General features: G+C 55.0%; 2 protein-coding genes across 7 annotated transcripts in view; both read left to right on the top strand.

Annotated features, from left to right (window-relative positions):
- The first annotated feature begins 3,239 nt into the window (after nucleotides 1-3,239).
- CFB (complement factor B) overlaps nucleotides 3,240-18,753 on the top strand; it is a 78,260-nt gene continuing 62,746 nt past the window's right edge. For 2 of the 6 annotated variants that reach the window (XM_090129261.1, XM_090129260.1), the window contains exons 1-2: nucleotides 13,933-14,008; nucleotides 15,754-15,939. In XM_090129261.1, coding sequence (XP_089985387.1) covers nucleotides 13,948-14,008; nucleotides 15,754-15,939 — 247 coding nt within the window. In that variant the 5' untranslated portion in view covers nucleotides 13,933-13,947. Of the gene's footprint in view, nucleotides 4,356-5,329; nucleotides 5,423-8,485; nucleotides 8,696-12,220; nucleotides 12,297-13,932; nucleotides 14,009-15,753; nucleotides 15,940-18,753 lie in introns of those variants that run through there. The other 4 variants (XM_090129262.1, XM_090129263.1, XM_090129265.1 and 1 more) reach the window with 4 other exon arrangements.
- Nucleotides 8,708-12,254, top strand: LOC149913754 (uncharacterized). The gene has a single exon (XM_090129266.1). It carries the CDS (start codon nucleotides 8,924-8,926, stop codon nucleotides 10,313-10,315), a length of 1,392 nt encoding a protein of 463 aa, XP_089985392.1. The 5' UTR covers nucleotides 8,708-8,923; the 3' UTR covers nucleotides 10,316-12,254.

Below are 18,753 nucleotides of genomic sequence, written 5' to 3'. Positions count from 1 at the left end.
GTTCCCTCAATTTTGGGGCCACTTCCCCCATTTTAGGACCATTTCCTCCAATTTTGGGGTCATTTCCCCCAATTCTGGGGCCATTTCCCCACATTTTGGGGCCATTTCCTCCAATTTGGAGCCATTTCCCCCAATTTTGGGGCCACTTCCCCCAATTTGGGGCCACTTCCCCCATTTTAGGACCATTTCCTCCAATTTTGGGGCCATTTCCCCCATTTTGGGGCCATTTCCCTCAATTTTGTTGCCACTTCCCTCCATTTTAGGACCATTTCCCCCAATTTTGGGGCCATTTCCCCCAATTTGGGGCCATTTCCTCAAATTTTGGGGCCACTTCCCTCAATTTTGGGGCCACTTCCCCCAATTTGGAGCCATTTTCCCCAATTTTGGGGTCATTTCCCTCAATTTTGGTTCCACTTCCCCTCATTTTGGGGTCATTTCCCCCAATTTTGGGGCCACTTCCCTCCAATTTGGGGCCATTTACTCAAATTTTGGGGCCACTTCCCTCAATTTTGGGGCCACTTCCCCCAATTTGGAGCCATTTCCCCCAATTTTGGGGTCATTTCCCTCAATTTTGGGGTCAGTTCCCTCAATTTTGGGGCCACTTCCCCCATTTTAGGACCATTTCCTCCAATTTTGGGGTCATTTCCCCCAATTCTGGGGCCATTTCCCCCAATTTGGGGCCACTTCCCCCATTTTAGGACCATTTCCCTCAATTTTGGGGCCATTTCCCCCAATTTTGGGGCCATTTCCCACAATTTTGGGGTCATTTCCCTCAATTTTGGTTCCACTTCCCCAAATTTGGGGCCATTTCCCTCAATTTTGGGGCCACTTCCCTCCATTTTAGGACCATTTCCCCCAATTTTGGGGCCATTTCCCCCAATTTGGGGCCATTTCCTCAAATTTTGGGGCCACTTCCCTCAATTTTGGGGCCACTTCCCCCAATTTGGAGCCATTTCCCCCAATTTTGGGGTCATTTCCCTCAATTTTGGTTCCACTTCCCCTCATTTTGGGGTCATTTCCCCCAATTTTGGGGCCACTTCCCTCCAATTTGGGGCCATTTCCTCAAATTTTGGGGCCACTTCCCTCAATTTTGGGGCCACTTCCCCCAATTTGGAGCCATTTCCCCCAATTTTGGGGTCATTTCCCTCAATTTTGGGGTCAGTTCCCTCAATTTTGGGGCCACTTCCCCCATTTTAGGACCATTTCCTCCAATTTTGGGGTCATTTCCCCCCATTTTGGGGCCACTTCCCCCATTTTAGGACCATTTCCTCCAATTTTGGGGTCATTTCCCCCCATTTTGGGGCCACTTCCCCCATTTTAGGTCCATTTCCCTCAATTTTGGGGTCATTTCCCTCAATTTTGGGGCCACTTCCCTTCATTTTAGGACCATTTCCTCCAATTTTGGGGCCATTTCCTCCAATTTTGAGGTCATTTCCCTCAATTTTGGGGCCATTTCCCCCAATTTTGGGTCCACTTCCCCCATTTTAGGACCATTTCCCTCAATTTTGGGGTCATTTCCCCTCATTTTGGGGTCACTTCCCTCAATTTTGGGGTCACTTCCCCCAATTTGGGGCCATTTCCTCCAATTTTGGGGTCATTTCCCCCCATTTTGGGGCCATTCCCCCCAATTTTGGGGCCGCATCCCCTCTATGGGGTCTCTATGGGGTTTGGGGTCTCTATGGGGTCCCTATGGGGTCTCTATGGGGTCTGTATGGGGTTTGGAGTTTCTATGGGGTCTCTATGGGGTCTTTATGGGATTTGGGGTCCCTATGGGGTCCCTATGAGGTTTCTATGGGGTTTAGGGTCTCTATGGGGTGCCTCTGGGGCTGGGGGTCTCTATGGGGTCTCTATGGGGTCTCAATGAGGTTTGGGGTCTCTATGGGGTCTCTATGGTGTCTGGGGGTCCCTATGGGGTCTCTATGGGGTCTCAATGAGGTTTGGGGTCCCTATGGGGTCTCTATGGGGTCTCTATGGGGTTTGGGGACTCTATGGGGTCTCTATGGGGTTTGGAGTCTCTATGGGGTCTCTATAAGGTTTGGGGTCTTTATGGGGTCTCTATGGGATCCCTATGGGGTCTCAATGAGGTCTCAATGGGGTTTGGGGTCCCTATGGGGTCCCTATGGGGTCCCTATGGGGTCTCTATGGGTCTCTATGGGGTCTTTATGGGATTTGGGGTCTCTATGGATCCCTATGGGATCCCTGTGGGGTCTCTATGGGATTTGGGGTCCCTATGCGGTCCCTATGGGGTCCCTATGGGTTTTTGGGTCTCTATGGGGTCTCTATGGGGTTTGGGGTCTCTATGGATCCCTATGCGGTCCCTATGGGGTCTATGGGGTTTGGGGGCCCTATGGGGTCTCTCTGGGGTCCCTATGGAGTCTCTATGGGGTTTGGGGTCTCTATGGGGTCCCTATGGGGTCTCTATGGGGCTCCATAGGCTCCCTATGGGGTTTGGGGTCCCTATGGGGTCTCTATGGGGTCACTATGGGGTCCCTATGGGGTCCCTATGGGGTTTGGGGTTTCTATGGGATCTCTATGAGTCCCTATGGGGTCTCTATGGGATTTGGGGTCTCTATGGATCCCTATGGGGTCCCTATGGGGTCCCTATGGGGTCTATGGGGTTTGGGGTCTCTATGCGGCTCTATGGAGCTCTATAGGGTCCCTATGGGGTTTCGGGTCTCTATGGGGTCCCTATGGGGTCCCTATGGGGTCTCTATGGGGTCTCTATGGGGTTTAGGGTCCCTATGGGGTCTCTATGGGATTTGGGGTCTCTATGGGGTTTGGAGTCTCTATGGGGTCTCTATGGGGTTTGGGGTCTCTATGGGGTCTCTAGGGGTCCCTATGGGGTCGCTATGGGGTCTGAGGGTCTCTATGGGGTCTCTATGGGGTCTCAATGGGGTTTGGGGTCTCTATGGGTCTCTGGGGCTCTATGGGGTCCCTATGGGGTTTCGGGTCTCTATGGGGTCCCTATGTGTCCCTATGGGGTCTCTATGGGGTCTCTATGGGGTTTGGGGTCCCTATGGGGTCTCTATGGGGTTTGGGGTCTCTATGGGGTCTCTATGGAGTCGCTATCGGGTCTCTATGGGTTCCTATGGGGTCTCTATGGGGTTTGGGGTCTCTATGGGGTCTCTCTGGGTCTCTATGGGGTCTTTATGGGATTTGGGGTCTGTATGGATCCCTATGGGATCCCTATGGGGTCTCTATGGGGTTTGGGGTCTCTATGGATCCCTATGGGGTCCCTATGGGGTCCCTATGGGGTCTATGGGGTTTGGGGGCCCTATGGGGTCTCTATGGGATTTGGGGTCCCTATGGGGTCTCTATGGGGTCCCTATGGGGTCCCTATGGGATTTGGGGTCTCTATGGGGTTTGGGATCTCTATGGGGTCCCTATGGGGTCTCTATGGGTTTCTATGGGTCTCTATGGGGTCTCTATGGGGTTTGGGGTCTCTGTGGATCCCTATGGGGTCCCTATGGGGTCTATGGGTTTTGGGGTCTCTATGGGGCTCTATAGGGTCCCTATGGGGTTTCGGGTCTCTATGGGGTCCCTATGTGTCCCTATGGGGTCTCTATGGGGTCTCTATGGGATTTGGGGTCCCTATAGGATCCCTATGGGGTTTCTATGGGGTTTGGGGTCGCTATGGGGTCTCCGTGGATCTGCGCGTTTATCCGCTAATTAACTCCGCCCTTAATGACCTTCGTCCTTAATGAGGCGAGCGGGGCCCCTCGGGGCAGCGACCTGTAGGGCGGCTTTGTTGTGGGGCGGAGTTGTGGGGCGGAGTTGTGGGGCGGGGGGTTGTGGGGCGGCCCCACCGATTCCCGGAACGGCAACGGAGTTGCACAATTTTCACCCCATAGATTCCAGCCCCACAGATCCGGACCCACAGATCCCAGACCTGCAGGTCTCAGCCCCATAGATTTCCCTGCCCCATAGAATTCCCTGCCCCATAGATTTGGACCCATAGATTTCCCTGCCCCATAGATTTGGACCCATAGATTTCCCTGCCCCATAGATTTGGACCCATAGATTTGGACCCATAGATTTCCCTGCCCCATAGATTTCCCTGCCCCATAGATTTGGATTCATCGATCCCTGCCCCATAGATCCCAGCCCCATAGATTTCCCTGCCCCATAGATTTGGACCCATAGATTTGGACCCATAGATTTCCCTGCCCCATAGATTTGGACCCATAGATCCCTGCCCCATAGATTTCCCAGCCCCATAGATTTCCCTGCCCCAGAGATCCCTGCCCCATAGATTTCACCCCCATAGATCCCAGCCCCATAGATTTGGATTCATCAATCCCTACCCCATAGATTCCAGCCCCACAGATCCGGACCCACAGATCCCAGACCTGCAGGTCTCAGCCCCATAGATTTCCCTGCCCCATAGATTTGGATTCATCGATCCCTGCCCCATAGATCCCAGCCCCATAGATTTCCCTGCCCCATAGATTTCCCTGCCCCATAGATTTCCCTGCCCCATAGATTTGGACCCATAGATTTGGACCCATGGATTTCCCTGCCCCATAGATTTCCCTGCCCCATAGATCCCAGCCCCATAGATTTCCCTGCCCCATAGATTTGGACCCATAGATCCAGACCCCATGGATTTCCCTGCCCCATAGATCCCAGCCCCATAGATTTCCCTGCCCCATAGATTTCCCTGCCCTGTAGATTTCTGCCCCATAGATTTCCCTGCCCCATAGATTTCCTTGCCCTGTAGTTTTCTGCCCCATAGATCCCAGCCCCATAGATTTCTGCCCCACAGATCCAGACCCCACAGATCCCAACCCCACAAATCTCAGCCCCACGGATCCCAGCCCCATAGATTTCCCTGCCCCATAGATCCCAGCCCCATAGATTTCCCTGCCCCATAGATTTCCCTGCCCCACAGATCCGGACCCCCCAGATCCCAACCCCACAAATCTCAGCCCCACAGATCCCAGCCCCATAGATTTCCCTGCCCCATAGATTTCCCTGCCCCACAGATCCCAGCCCCATAGATTTCCCTGCCCCACAGATCCCAGCCCCATAGATTTCCCTGCCCCATAGATTTCTGCCCCACAGATCCGGACCCCCCAGATCCCAACCCCACAAATCTCAGCCCCACAGATCCCAGCCCCATAGATTTCCCTGCCCCATAGATCCCAGCCCCATAGATTTCCCTGCCCCATAGATCTCAACCCCATAGATTTCCCTGCCCCATAGATTTCTGCCCCACAGATCCGGACTCCCCAGATCCCAACCCCACAAATCTCAGCCCCACAGATCCCAGCCCCGTAGATTTCCCTGCCCCATAGATCCCAGCCCCATAGATTTCCCTGCCCCATAGATTTCTGCCCCACAGATCCGGACCCCACAGATTCTGCCCCAATGGCTGCAGCTCTGCTGGGCCTCGTCCTCCTGCTGCCCCACAGCGCGGCTGGTGAGCGACCCACAGCTCTGCCCCATAACCGCCCCATAGCCGCCCCATAACTGCCCCATAACTGCCCCATAGCCACCCCATAACTGCCCCATAAGCGACCCACAGCTTTGCCCCATAACCGCCCCATAACTGCCCCATAACTGCCCCATAACCCCCGACCCCATAATTGCCCCATAGCCGCCCCATAGCCGCCCCATAACCACCCCATAACCCCCGACCCCATAATTGCCCCATAGCCACCCCATAGCCGCCCCATAACCACCCCATAACAACCCCATAGCTGCCCCATAACAACCCCATAACCCCCTGACCCCATAACCGCCCCATAACCGCCCCATAGCCGCCCCATAACTGCCCCATAATCACCCCATAACCACCCCATAACTGCCCCATAAGTGCCCCATAAACCCCAGACCCCATAACTGCCCCATAGCCGCCCCATAACTGCCCCATAAGCGACCCACAGCTCTGCCCCATAACCGCCCCATAACTGCCCAATAACTGCCCCATAGCCGCCCCATAACCCCCTGACCCCATAATTGCCCCATAGCCACCCCATAACCGCCCCATAACTGCCCCATAACCGCCCCATAGCTGCCCCATAACCGCCCCATAACTGCCCCATAACCGCCCCATAGCTGCCCCATAACCGCCCCATAGCTGCCCCATAACCGCCCCATAAGCGACCCACAGCTTTGCCCCATAACTGCCCCATAACCGCCCCATAACTGCCCCATAAGTGCCCCATAAACCCCTGACCCCATAACTGCTCCATAACCACCCCATAACACCCAGACCCCATAACTGCCCCATAACCACCCCATAACCGCCCCATAACCGCCCCATAACCCCCTTCCCCATAACCGCCCCATACCCACCCCACAACCCCACAACCCCATAAGCCACCCCACAACCCCATACCTACCCCATAACCCCATAACCCACCCTATAACCCACCCCATAACCCCATAACCCACCCCAAAACCCCATAACCCACCCCATAACCCCATACCTCACCCTATAACCCACCCCATAACCCCATACCCACCCCATAACCCCATAACCCCATAACCCCATATCCACCCCATAACCCCATACTGACCCCATACCGACCCCATAACCCACCCCATAACCCCATACCGACCCCATAACCCCATACCGACCCCATAACCCCCCCCACAATCCCACAACCCCCCCCACAACCCCATAACCCACCCTATTACCCCATAACCCACCCCATAAACCACCCCATAACCCCACACTGACACCATATCCCCCATACCCACCCCATAACCCACCCCATAACCCCATACTGACCCCATAACCCCATAACCCCCCCCACAACCCCATAACCCCCCCCATAACCCCATACCCACCCCATAACCCCATACCTCACCCTATAACCCACCCCATAACCCCACAACCCCATACCCACCCCATAACCCACCCCACAACCCCATACCCACCCCATACCCCCATACCCACCCCATAACCCCATAACCCACCCCACAACCCCATAACTCACCCTATAACCTACCCCATAACCCCACAACCCCACACTGACCCCATAACCCCCCCCACAACCCCATAACCCACCCCATACCCACCCCATAACCCCATACTGACCCCATATCCCCCATACCCACCCCATAACCCCATAACCCCCCCCATAACCCCATACCCACCCCATAACCCCATACCTCACCCTATAACCCACCCCATAACCCCACAACCCCATACCCACCCCATAACCCACCCCACAACCCCATACCCACCCCACAACCCACCCCATAACCCCATACCCACCCCTACCCACCCCATACCCACCCCATAACCCCATACCGACCCCATAACCCCCCCCACAACCCCATACCGACCCCATAACCCCATAACCCCCCCCACAACCCCATAACCCACCCCACAACCCCGTACCTCACCCTATAACCCACCCCATAACCCCATACCCACCCCACAACCCCATACCTCACCCCATACCCACCCCATACCCACCCCATAACCCCATACTGACCCCATAACCCACCCCATAACCCCACAACCCCACAACCCGACAACCCCACAACCCCACACTGACCCCATAACCCACCCTATAACCCCATACCCCCCCCACAACCCCATAACGCACTCCATAACCCCATACTGACCCCATATCCCCCATACCCACCCCATAACCCCATAACCCACCCCACAACCCCATACCTCACCCCATACCCACCCCATAACCCCATACCCACCCCATACCCACCCCATAACCCCACAACCCCATAACCCACCCTATAACCCACCCCACAACCCCATACCCACCCCATAACCCCATACCGACCCCATAACCCACCCCATAACCCCACAACCCCACACTGACCCCATAACCCCCCCCCCAACCCGATACCCACCCCATATCCCCCATAACCCACCCCATAACCCCATAACCCCCCCCCATAACCCCATACCTCACCCTATAACCCACCCTATTACCCCATACCCACCCCATAACCCCATAACCCACCCCACAACCCCATACCTCACCCTATAACCTCCCCCATAACCCCACACTGACCCCATAACCCCCCCCACAACCCCATAACCCACCCCATTCCCCCATACCCACCCCATAACCCCATAACCCACCCCACAACCCCATACCGACCCCATACCCACCCCATAACCCCACAACCCCATAAGCCACCCCATAACCCCATAACCCACCCCATAACCCACCCTATACCCCCATACCCACCCCATAACCCCATACTGACCCCATATCCCCCATAACCCACCCCATAAACCCATAACCCACCCTATAGCCCACCCCATAACCCCACAACCCCATACCTCACCCCATAACCCCATAACCCCATAACCCCCCCCACAACCCCATACTGACCCCATATCCCCCATAACCCCACAACCCCACAACCCCACAACCCCACACTGACCCCATAACCCCATACCCACCCCATACCCACCCCATATCCCCCATAACCCCATACCCACCCCACAACCCCACAACCCCACACTGACCCCATAACCCCCCCCCACTCCCAGAAGCCCCCACTGATTTCCCAGCGTCCCCCGCGTGCGACCCTGCGGCGGCTCCGATTTCCGGCGGTTGGGGCGAAGTTGAGGAGGGCGGCTGGGCGCTGCGCTACCGCTGCCCGCCGGGTCACTTCCCCACCCCCACCGCCAGGCGGCGCTGTGGGAGCGACGGCCAATGGGTGCCGCTGCTGCCGGAACTCGGGCAGCCCAAGTGCAGAGGTAAAGGGGGGGAGGGGGGGCAGGGTTATGGGGTTATTATGGGTTATGGGGTTATTATCGGTTATGGGGTCTCTATGAGTCTCTATGGGGTCTGTATGGGGGGTTATGGGGTCTCTATAGGGCGTTATGCGCTCTTTATGGGGTCTTTATGGGGCGTTATAGGGCTGCTATTGCGGCCTCTGGCCACAAGGGGGCGCTGTGGTTCCCTATGGTTCCCTATGGGTCTCTATGGGTCTCTATGGGGACTCAATGGGTCCCTATGGGTCCCTATGTGTCTCTATGGGGGACTATGTGTCTCTATGTGTCTCTATGGGTCTCTATGGGTCTCTATGGGTCCCTATGGGGTTCTATGTGTCTCTATGTGTCTCTATGGGTCTCTATGGGTCTCTATGGGTCCCTATGGGGTTCTATGGGTCACTATGGGGCTCTATGTGTCTCTATGTGTCTCTATGGGTCTCTATGGGTCTCTATGGGGACTCAATGCGTTTCTATGGTTCCCTATGGGTCTCTATGGGTCTCTATGGGTCTCTATGGGTCTCTATGGGTCCCAATGAGTCTCTATGGGGCTCTATGGGTCTCTATGGGTCTCTATGCGTCTCTATGGGGACTCACTGCGTTTCTATGGGTCCCAATGGGTCTCTATGGGTCCCTATGGGTCCCTATGGGTCTCTATGGGTCCCGATGGGTCCCTATGTGTCTCTATGTGTCCCTATGGGTCCCTATGGGGTTCTATGCGTCTCTATGAGTGTCTATGGGGTCTGTATGGGGGGTTATGGGGTCTCTATGGGGTCTCTATGGGGTCTTTATGGGGCGTTATGGGGTTGCTATTGCTGTCTATGGCCACTAGGGGCGCTGTGTCTCTATGGGTCCCTATGGGTCCCTATGGGTCTCTACGGGTCCCTATGGGTCTCTATGGGTCTCTATGGGTCCCTATGGGTCCCTATGGGTCTCTATGGGCGGTGGGTGCCGCTGCTGCCAGAGCTCGGGCAGCCCAAGTGCAGAGGTAAAGGGGGGGGGGGTTGTGGGGTTATTATGGGTTATGGGGTTATTATGGGTTATGGGGTCTGTATGGGTCTCTATGGGGTCTGTATGGGGGGCTATGGGGTCTGTATGGGGGGTTATGAGGTATTAATGGGGTCTCTATGGGGCTCTATGGGGTCTTTATGGGGCGTTATAGGGCTGCTATTGCGGCCTCTGGCCACTAGGGGGTGCTATGTGTCTCTATGGGTCTCTATGGGTCTCTGTGGGTCTCTATGGGTCTCTATGTGTCTCTATGGGGACTCAATGCGTTTCTATGGGTCCGAATGGGTCTCTATGGGTCTCTATGTGTCTCTATGGGTCTCTATGTGTCTCTATGGGGACTCAATGGGTCCCTATGGGTCCCTATGTGTCTCTATGGGGGACTATGGGTCTCTATGGGTCTCTATGGTTCCCTATGGGTCTCTATGGGTCTCTATGTGTCTCTATGAGGACTCAATGCGTTTCTATGGGTCCCTATGGGTCCCTATGGGTCTCTATGGGTCCCTACGGGTCTCTGTGGGTCTCTATGGGTCCCTATGGGTCTCTATGGGTCTCTATGGTTCCCTATGGGTCTCTATGGGTCTCTATGTGTCTCTATGAGGACTCAATGCGTTTCTATGGGTCCCTATGGGTCCCTATGGGTCTCTATGGGTCTCTATGGGTCTCTATGGGTCCCTACGGGTCTCTGTGGGTCTCTATGGGTCCCTATGGGTCTCTATGGGTCCCTATGGGTCCCTATGGGTCTCTATGGGTCTCTGTGGGTCCCTATGGGTCTGTATGGTCTCTATGGGTCTCTATGGGTCTCTATGGGTCCCAATGAGTCTCTATGGGTCTCTATGGGTCTCTATGCGTCTCTATGGGGACTCACTGCGTTTCTATGGGTCCCTATGGGTCTCTATGTGTCTCTATGTGTCTCTATGGGTCTCTATGGGTCTCTATGGGGCTCTATGTGTCCCAATGGGTCTCTATGGGTCCCTATGGGTCCCTACGGGTCTCTATGGGTCTCTGTGGGTCTCTATGGGTCTCTATGGGTCTCTATGGGTCCCTACGGGTCTCTATGGGTCTCTGTGGGTCTCTATGGGTCCCTACGGGTCTCTATGGGTCTCTGTGGGTCTCTATGGGTCCCTACGGGTCTCTATGGGTCTCTATGGGGCTCTATGGGGCTCTATGGGTCCCAATGAGTCTCTATGGGGCTCTATGGGGCTCTGTGTCCCAATGGGTCTCTATGGGTCTCTATGGGTCTCTATGGGTCTCTATGGGTCCCTATGGGTCCCTATGGGTCTCTATGGGCGGTGGGTGCCGCTGCTGCCGGAACTCGGGCAGCCCAAGTGCAGAGGTAAAGGGGGGGGGGTTGTGGGGTTATTATGGGTTATGGGGTCGGTATGGGTCTCTATGGGGTCTGTATGGGGGGTTATGGGGTCTTTATGGGGCTCTATGGGGTCTTTATGGGGCGTTATAGGGCTGCTATTGCGGCCTCTGGCCACTAGGGGGCGCTATGTGTCTCTATGGGGAACTATGGGTCCCTATGGGGTTCTATGGGTCTCTATGTGTCTCTATGGGTCTCTTATGGGTCTCTATGGGGACTCAATGCGTTTCTATGTGTCTCTATGGGTCCCTATGGGTCCCTATGGGTCTCTATGGGTCTCTATGGGTCTCTATGGGTCCCTGTGGATCCCTATGGGTCTCTGTGGGTCTCTATGGGTCCCTATGGGTCCCTACGGGTCTCTATGGGTCTCTACGGGTCTCTATGGGTCCCTATAGGTCTCTATGGGTCTGTCTATGGGTCTCTATGGGTCTCTATGGGTCCCTATAGGTCTCTATGGGTCTCTGTGGGTCTCTATGGGTCTCTATGGGTCCCTATGGGTCTCTATGGGTCTCTATGGGCGGTGGGTGCCGCTGCTGCCGGAGCTCGGGCAGCCCAAGTGCAGAGGTAAGGGGGGGGGTTGTGGGGTTATTATGGGTTATCGGGTCTCTATGGGGCGTAATGGGGTCTCTATAGGGCGTTATGCGGTCTGTATGGGGGGTTATGGGGTCTCTATGGGGTCTGTATGGGGTCTTTATGGGGCGTTATGGGGTTGCTATTGCTGCCTATGGCCACTAGGGGGCGCTGTGGTTCCCCATGCATTTCTATGTGTCTATAGGGACTCAGTGGGTCCCTATGGGTCTCTATGTGTCTCTGTGGGTCTCTATGGGTCTCTATGGATACTCCATGTGTTTCTATGGGTCCCTATAGGTCTCTATGGGTCTCTATGGGGTCTGTATGGGGTCTTTATGGGGCGTTATGGGGTTGCTATTGCTGTCTATGGCCACTAGGGGGCGCTGTGTCTCTATGGGTCTCTATGGGTCTCTATGGGGCTCTAAGGCTCTCTATGGGTCTCTATGGGACTCTATGGCTCTCTATGGTTCCCTATGGGTCTCTATGGGTCCCTATGGGTCTCTATGGGTCTCTATGGGTCTCTATGGGTCTCTATGTGTCCCTATGGGGTCTCTATGGGTCTCTATGGGTCCCTATGGGTCTCTATGGGTCTCTATGGGCGGTGGGTGCCGCTGCTGCCGGAGCTCGGGCAGCCCAAGTGCAGAGGTAAGGGGGGGGGTTGTGGGGTTATTATGGGTTATCGGGTCTCTATGGGGCGTAATGGGGTCTCTATAGGGCGTTATGCGGTCTGTATGGGGGGTTATGGGGTCTCTATGGGGTCTGTATGGGGTCTTTATGGGGCGTTATGGGGTTGCTATTGCTGCCTATGGCCACTAGGGGGCGCTGTGGTTCCCCATGCATTTCTATGTGTCTATAGGGACTCAGTGGGTCCCTATGGGTCTCTATGTGTCTCTGTGGGTCTCTATGGGTCTCTATGGATACTCCATGTGTTTCTATGGGTCCCTATAGGTCTCTATGGGTCTCTATGGGGTCTGTATGGGGTCTTTATGGGGCGTTATGGGGTTGCTATTGCTGTCTATGGCCACTAGGGGGCGCTGTGTCTCTATGGGTCTCTATGGGTCTCTATGGGGCTCTAAGGCTCTCTATGGGTCTCTATGGGACTCTATGGCTCTCTATGGTTCCCTATGGGTCTCTATGGGTCCCTATGGGTCTCTATGGGTCTCTATGGGTCTCTATGGGTCTCTATGTGTCCCTATGGGGTCTCTATGGGTCTCTATGGGTCCCTATGGGTCTCTATGGGTCTCTGTGGGTCTCTATGGGTCTCTATGTGTCTCTATGGGGACTCAATGCGTTTCTATGGGTCCCTATGGGTCTCTATGGGTCTCTATGGGTCCCAATGAGTCTCTATGGGGCTCTATGGGTCACTATGGGGCTCTATGGGTCCCTATGGCTCCCTATGGGTCTCTATGGGACTCTATGGCTCTCTATGGTTCCCTATGGGTCTCTATGGGTCTCTATGGGTCTCTATGGGCGGTGGGTGCCGCTGCTGCCGGAACTCGGGCAGCCCAAGTACAGAGGTAAAGGGGGGGGGTTTGTGGGGTTATTATGGGTTATGGGGTCTCTATGAGTCTCTATGGGGTCTCTATGGGTCTCTATGGGTCTCTATGGGTCCCTATAGGGTTCTATGGGTCACTATGGGGCTCTATGTGTCCCTATGGGTCCCTATGGGTCTCTATGGGTCCCTATGGGTCTCTATGGGTCACTATGGGGCTCTATGTGTCCCAATGGGTCCCTATGTGTCTCTATGGGTCTCTATGTGTCTCCATGGGGACTCAATGCGTTTCTATGGGTCTCTATGGTCTCTATGTGTCTCTATGGGTCTCTATGATGCTCTATGGGTCTCTATGGGTCCCTATGGGGTTCTATGGGTCACTATGGGGCTCTATGTGTCCCAATGGGTCTCTATGGGTCTCTATGGGGACTCAATGCGTTTCTATGGGTCCGAATGGGTCTCTATGGGTCTCTATGGGTCTCTATGGGGCTCTATGGGGCTCTATGTGTCCCAATGAGTCTCTATGGGGCTCTATGGGTCTCTATGGGTCTCTATGGGTCTCTATGGGGCTCTATGGGTCTCTATGGGTCTCTATGGGTCTCTATGCGTCTCTATGGGGACTCACTGCGTTTCTATGGGTCCCTATGGGTCTCTATGTGTCTCTATGGGTCTCTATGGGTCTCTATGGGGCTCTATGGGGCTCTATGTGTCCCAATGGGTCTCTATGGGTCTCTATGGGTCCCTACGGGTCTCTATGGGTCTCTGTGGGTCTCTATGGGTCTCTATGGGTCCCTATGGGTCTCTATGGGTCTCTATGGGCGGTGGGTGCCGCTGCTGCCAGAACTCGGGCAGCCCAAGTGCAGAGGTAAAGGGGGAGGGGTTGTGGGGTTATTATGGGTTATGGGGTCTCTATGGGGCGTAATGGGGTCTCTATAGGGCGTTATGCGGTCTTTATAAGGGTCTCTATGGGGCGTTATGGGGTCTCTATGGGGTCTTTATGGGGCGTTATGCGGTTGCTATTGCTGCCTATGGCCACTAGGGGGCGCTGTGGTTCCCCATGCATTTCTATGTGTCTCTATGGGGACTCAATGGGTCCCTATGGGTCTCTATGGGTCCCCATGGGTCCCTATGTGTCTCTGTGGGTCTCTATGGGTCTCTATGGATACTCCATGTGTTTCTATGGGTCCCTATAGGTCTCTATGGGTCTCTATGGGGTCTGTATGGGGTCTCTATGGGGTCTTTATGGGGCGTTATGGGGTTGCTATTGCTGTCTATGGCCACCAGGGGGCGCTGTGTCTCTATGGGTCTCTATGGGTCTCTATGTGTCCCTATGGGTCTCTATGGGTCTCTATGGGTCTCTATGGGTCCCAATGAGTCTCTATGGGGCTCTATGGGTCACTATGGGGCTCTATGGGTCCCTATGGCTCCCTATGGGTCTCTGTGGGTCTCTATGGGTCTCTATGAGTCTCTATGGGTCCCTATGGGTCCCTATGGGTCTCTGTGGGTCTCTATGGGTCTCTATGAGTCTCTATGGGTCCCTATGGGGCGTTATGGGGTCTCTATGGGTCCCTATGGGTCCCTATGGGTCTCTATGGGTCTCTATGGGTCTCTATGGGTCCCTATGTGTCCCTACGGGTCTCTATGGGTCCCTATGTGTCCCAATGGGTCCCTATGGGTCCCTATGGGTCTCTATAGGTGTCTATGGTTCCGTATGGGTCTCTATGGGTTCCTATGTGTCCCTATGTGTCCCTATGGGTCCCTACGTGTCCCTATGTGTCCCAATGGGTCCCTATGTTTCCCTATGGCTCCCTATAGGTCTCTATGGGTCCCTATGGTTCTCTATGTTTCCCTATGGGTCCCAATGGGTCCCTATGGGTCTCTATAGGTCTCTATGGCTCCCTATGGGTCCCTATGTTTCCCTATGGCTCCCTATGTGTCCCTATGTGTCCCTATGTGTCCCTATGGGTCTGTATGGGTCCGTATGATCTCTATGGGTCTCTATGTGTCCCCATGTGTCCCTATGCATCCCTATGTGTCCCTATGGCTCCCTATGTTTCCCTATGTATCCCTATGTGTCCCTGTGGGTCCCTACGTGTCCCTATGTGTCCCTATGGGTGCCTATGGGTCCCTATGATCTCTATGGGTCCCTATGTGTTCCTATGGATCCCTATGGATCCCTATGGGTCCCAATGAATCCCTATGGGTCTCTATGCATCCCTATGCATCCCTATGCATCCCTATGTGTCCCCATGTGTCCCCATGTGTCCCTATGTGTCCCTATGTGTCCCTATGGGTCCCTATGTGTCCCTGTGTGTCCCTATGGGTCCCTATGTTTCCCTATGGCTCCCTATAGGTCCCTATGGGTCTCTATGGTTCTCTATGTTTCCCTATGTGTCCCCATGTTTCCCTACGGCTCCCTATAGGTCCCTATAGGTCTCTATGGTTCTCTATGGCTCCCTATAGGTCACTATGGGTCTCTATGGGTCCCTGTGTGTCCCTATGTTTCCCTATGGCTCCGTATGGCTCCCTATGTGTCCCTATGCATCCCTATGGCTCCCTAAGCATCCCTACATCCCCCATATATGGTTTCCCCTCCTCCCCCCCCCCCAGCGGTGTGGTGCCCGGCCCCGCAGGATTTGGAGCACGGCACGTTTTGGCCCCAGTTGCCCCGTTACCCCCCCGGCTCCGTGCTGCACTTCGGCTGCTTCGACGGCTTCTCCCTTCGGGGAGCCCAAAATCGGACCTGCGGGGGGGGGGGAAGGTGGAGCGGCGTCACCCCGGTGTGCGACGACGGATGTGGGTGCATCCCATACCCCCTCCAAACCCCATGGAATCCCATATAACCCCGTATCGCCCCATATCCCCCCATTTCCCCCCATAACCCCCCCACGACCCCATAGAATCCCATAGAATCCCATAGAACCCCATATCCCCCCATATCCCCCCATATCCCCCCATATCCCCCCATACAACCCCATATCGCCCCATACAACCCCATATCGCCCCATACAACCCCATATCCCCCCCTACAACCCCATATCCCCCATACAACCCCATATCCCCCCATACAACCCCATATCCCCCCCATACAACCCCATATCCCCCCATACAACCCTATATAACCCCATATCCCCCATATCCCCCCATACAACCCCATATCCCCCCATATCCCCCCATACAACCCCATATCCCCCATACAACCCCATATCCCCCCATAACCCCGCCATATCCCCCCATACAACCCCATATCGCCCCCCTACAACCCCATATCCCCCCATACAACCCTATATAACCCCATATCCCCCCATACCCCCCCCCACGACCCCATATCCCCCCATATCCCCCCATACAACCCCATATCGCCCCATACAACCCCATATCCCCCATACCCCCCCATACCCCCCATATCCCCTCCATTCTCCCCCATATCCCCCCATACCCCCCATCTCCCCCCATACAACCCTATACCCCCCCATATCCCCCCATACAACCCCATATCGCCCCCATACAACCCCATATCCCCCCATACAACCCTATATAACCCCATATCCCCCCATAGCCCCCCACCCTACCCCATATCTCCCCATATCCCCCCATATCCCCCCATATCCCCCCATACAACCCCATACCCCCCATACAACCCCATATCCCCCCATACAACCCCATATCCCCCCATAACCCCCCCATATCCCCCCATACAACCCCATATCCCCCCATAACCCCCCCACGACCCCATAGAATCCCATATCCCCCCATATCCCCCCATATCCCCCTCTACAAACCCATATCCCTTCATATCCCCCCATATCCCCACATCCCCCCCCATACCCCCCATATCCCCCCATATCCCCCCATATCCCCCCATACACCCCCATATCTCCCCATACCCCCCCCTACAACCCCCCTACAACCCCATATCCCCCCAATAACCCCACATAACCCCAATAACCCCAATAACCCCAATGACCCCACATAACCCCAACGACCCCACATAACCCCAATAACACCCCCTAATAACCCCAATAACCCCAATAACCCCCCACATAACCCCATATCCCCCCCAATAACCCCAATAACCCCAATGACCCCACATAACCCCAATGACCCCACATAACCCCATATCCCCCCACACCCCCCCCCAATAACCCCAATAACCCCAATAACCCCAATAACCCCAACGAATGACCCCACATAACCCCAACGACCCCACATAACCCCAATAACCCCAATGATCCCCAACGACCCCACATAACCCCAATAACCCCACATAACCCCAATAACCCCACATATCCCCAATAACCCCACATAACCCCATACCCCCCCACATGACCCCACATAACCCCAACGAATGACCCCATATAACCCCAATAACCCCAATGACCCCCCATAACCCCAATGACCCCACATAACCCCAATAACCCCAATAACCCCACATAACCCCAATAACCCCCCCCAATAACCCCAATAACCCCAATGACCCCACATAACCCCAATAACCCCCCATATGACCCCACATAACCCCAATAACCCCAATAACCCCACATAACCCCAATAACCCCCCCCAATAACCCCAATAACCCCAATGACCCCACATAACCCCAATAACCCCCCATATGACCCCACATAACCCCAATAACCCCAATGACCCCACATAACCCCAATAACCCCCCCCAATAACCCCAATAACCCCAATAACCCCACATAACCCCAACGAATGACCCCACATAACCCCAATGACCCCACATAACCCCAATAACCCCACATAACCCCAATAACCCCCCCAATGACCCCACATAACCCCAATAACCCCCCACATGACCCCACATAACCCCACTGACCCCACATGACCCCATACCCCCCCCAACGACCCCACATAACCCCAACGAATGACCCCATATAACCCCAATAACCCCAATAACCCCACATAACCCCATACCCCCCCCAACGACCCCACATAACCCCAACGAATGACCCCACGTAACCCCAACGAATGACCCCACGTAACCCCAATAACACCCCCCAATAACCCCAATAACCCCCCCAATGACCCCACATAACCCCATATCCCCCCACACCCCCCCCCAATAACCCCAATAACCCCACATAACCCCAATGACCCCACGTAACCCCAACGAATGACCCCACATAACCCCAATAACCCCAATGACCCCCCATAACCCCAATGACCCCACATAACCCCAATAACCCCCCCCAATAACCCCCCCAATGACCCCACATGACCCCAACGACCCCACATAACCCCAACGAATGACCCCACATAACCCCAATGACCCCACATCACCCCATACCCCCCCAATAACCCCAATAACCCCAATGACCCCACATAACCCCAATAACCCCCCACATGACCCCACATAATCCCACTGACCCCACATAACCCCAATAACCCCCCCAATAACCCCAATAACCCCAATAACCCCACATAACCCCAATAACCCCCCCCAATGACCCCACATAACCCCAATAACCCCCCATATGACCCCACATAACCCCAATAACCCCAATGACCCCACATAACCCCAATAACCCCCCCCAATAACCCCAATAACCCCAATGACCCCACATAACCCCAATAACCCCCCCCAATAA

The sequence above is a fragment of the Phasianus colchicus genome, chromosome 35, assembly GCF_987193195.1.
Source record: "Phasianus colchicus chromosome 35, bPhaCol1.hap1.1, whole genome shotgun sequence".
NCBI classification, from domain to species: domain Eukaryota; kingdom Metazoa; phylum Chordata; class Aves; order Galliformes; family Phasianidae; genus Phasianus; species Phasianus colchicus.
Note: the sequence above shows the minus strand (reverse complement) of the source record. Positions and strands in the feature narration are given on the sequence as shown.